A 2635-nucleotide genomic window follows, 5' to 3' on the forward strand; every position below is an offset into this window, starting at 1 on the left:
AGAGATTGTTATCTGGGAGAAGCAGAAACATTTGGTAGCAAAAACACAAAGCAAAAACAAAACCAAATACAACACCAAAAGCAAAACACACACACACGCGCATAACCATTGTCCTTTCACCATTTCACACAGGCAGTTTCTGCTTTGTTTTCACTGAACTCTCTCTCTTTGTTTCTCTCTCTCTATATATATCTAGCACCTCCTTAAAGCCTAAAGCATTTATCAAACACATTCTCTCTTCTGTTCCATTGAGTAATCCTTTTTCTTCAAACACTTACCATGGCTTCTGAGCACAACATGTTCCATGAGGAAGAAGGAAAGGATGAAGCTGGAAGAAGCAGAAGCAGGAGCAGAAGGACAAATGGAAAGGGTCCAAAGAAGCCACCCCAGAGAGGTTTGGGTGTGGCTCAGTTAGAAAGGTTGAGGATTCAAGAGTCTTGGAAAAAGATGAGTGAAGGGTCTTCTGGAGTACTTCCACCAGTAACTACCCTCCATGATCATCATCATCATCATCATCATCAACAACAACTTTTTCAGCGCCACCCATCACCAAACCTTGGCTTTCAGTTTCAGTGCCCTCAACAACATGTGATCAGTGGAAACAACACTATTGGTGGAAGCTGGATAGTTCCTAACAGGGTTGTTGGTAATGGTTCCTACGGATCTGGTCCTCCACTTTTGGTTGGAACCCCTCTCGAGACCTCGAAAGAGCTCTCTTCAATTCCAAATCTCCATTCTCAACCTGAATGTTTTGATTTTTGCCTCAAGGTATACATCGTTCCCTTCAACACCACGGCATGTGTATGAATAAATAACTATATGTTAGGTCATTAATTTGGATGTCAACCAATCATGTTTGTCATTAACGGCTTGTGATTAAATTTTTTTTTGTTTAATTTCTGTTGAATGTTGATGATGATCCTAGTGCTGGATATTTATCTGTTCATTGTTTGTTGAGCATTTTTGTGTGTGTATGTATATTGCTGTATTTGTCTCAGAAAACACGTTTCAATGAAGACAATGAAAAGGGATCAAATGCAAGGAGGGAGAGGAGTTTAGAGATATGGTCCAATGGCCATGATTTTCTAGGATTTATGCCCCAATCTTCTGTCTCAAGCCTTGTTGGGGAAACCGGTGATTTGTATGACAAACTGGGCAGGCATGATTCTGCTAGTGCTTATGCTTGTGCAACTCCCAATGATGAGGTAGATTCACATCTATTGATTCATTTTATGATGGATGTTGCTACATATGTTTAATGTAACATTATTCTTTAGTGTATGTAATTTTTTAGAAAAATGTGTAGATTTTGAAATTAAGGTTGGATAATAAATGGGGTTATAAATTGGTTGGTTTTTTGTTGTGTTAGTGTGTAGAGGTTGTTGCGGTTCACAGGAGGGGAAACTCAGGGAGTGGCAGGGTTTTCATGGAATATGAGTTTTTCCCAGGAAAAGATGGCAGAGACACTACTCCCAAGGAGCTGGAATTGGCCACAATAGGTTCAGTTGGTGTAGATGGTGGTGAAGCTTCTTCTATCACTGCTGCAGCCTATGGAGATTCTGCTTCTAATTATATTGATTTGTCTCTGAAGCTCTCACGCTAGAAGCAGATGTAGTGACCCCCTTTTTGGTGTTTGCTCAAGTACAGCTTTTATGTTTATTTCCTTTTGTTGTTAAACTAATACCAAGCTGAGCAATTCTATGCATGTCCTCCTTAGGAAAATCCCTTCTATGACTCTATCCTACACAAGATTATGTCATTTAATATTTTCCCATTTCTTTTCTCTTCTTTGATCCCTACTCATAACTAATGTTCGGTATATATATATATATTTATATATAAATATATATATTCACATGATATTATTGTGTTGTAAGAAAACACAAGTCGTCTTTTCTTTGTTTTAATAGTTTTTCATGTGGAACAAAATGCTCTAAACAAAAAACAAACAGAAAATAACATCAGGGTTAGGCAAAGTTTTTTCTTTGTTCTGGACTCTAAACCCTAGCAACTGTTCCACATGATACAACACTTTGCAGGCATCTGTTTATTTTATTATATGTTACAAAGGGCTTTCTGTTTTAAAGTTAATTTACATCTTTTATGTGCTGAAACACATGTCTGGCATTTCTGTCTTGCCGTTTATGGGAGTTAAGTAGTGCCTTCAGAGAATGCTCCAAAAAACGTGAAAAGGGTTCATCAGAATGGATGCAAATGCCAAGGACCGACCCTACACTGCCATTCTCATCTGCCACCTACAAAAGCAGGAAAATGAATCAAAAAATGAAAGGAAAATACAAAAGAAAAAGAAAAAAAAGTGAAAACAATGCAAGAAGTTAGTACCTGAGCACAATCACCTTTTGTTTCTTTTTCCATAGTAGTAGGAGTGGCTGCTGAGTAGTGAGTAATATATACTGTATCCCTCACCAGGCTATGGCTGTGTTTGAAGCCATGCTGAGGACAAGTCTGCGATTGGTATAAATATGTTCAGGCAATAAGGTAGAAGAGTGTCAGTAGAAGTAAGGATGTGGAAGCTTTTTCCACCTCTTTTTCATAGGGTGCCTTTATCATCTTGTCCTACTTATGCTCACCTTTTTTCCTTTTCTTTTCCCTTGCTATTCTATTTCTCACTGTT

General features: G+C 38.2%; 1 protein-coding gene across 1 annotated transcript; it reads left to right on the forward strand.

Moving 5' to 3' along the window:
* Window positions 1-211: 211 nt before the first annotated feature.
* On the forward strand, window positions 212-1705 carry SPL (sporocyteless (SPL)). Its single transcript, XM_028072006.2, has 3 exons — window positions 212-768; window positions 999-1205; window positions 1370-1705. The coding sequence occupies exons 1-3, from the start codon at window positions 280-282 to the stop codon at window positions 1601-1603; spliced, it is 930 nt and encodes a 309-aa protein (XP_027927807.2). The 5' UTR covers window positions 212-279; the 3' UTR covers window positions 1604-1705.
* Window positions 1706-2635: the final 930 nt, after the last annotated feature.

The sequence above is a fragment of the Vigna unguiculata genome, chromosome 5 (assembly GCF_037176805.1).
Source record: "Vigna unguiculata cultivar grain cowpea cultivar isolate G323 ecotype 2 chromosome 5, ASM3717680v1, whole genome shotgun sequence".
NCBI lineage: Eukaryota > Viridiplantae > Streptophyta > Magnoliopsida > Fabales > Fabaceae > Vigna > Vigna unguiculata.

Excerpts from the sequence above, each read along its gene's own strand:
- SPL (XM_028072006.2), top strand. The coding sequence starts at position 280 with ATGGCTTCTGAGCACAACATGTTCCATGAGGAAGAAGGAAAGGATGAA. Across the intron at positions 769-998 it reads GTTTTGATTTTTGCCTCAAG|AAAACACGTTTCAATGAAGA; the intron begins GTATACATCGTT and ends TATTTGTCTCAG. Across the intron at positions 1,206-1,369 it reads GTGCAACTCCCAATGATGAG|TGTGTAGAGGTTGTTGCGGT; the intron begins GTAGATTCACAT and ends TTGTTGTGTTAG.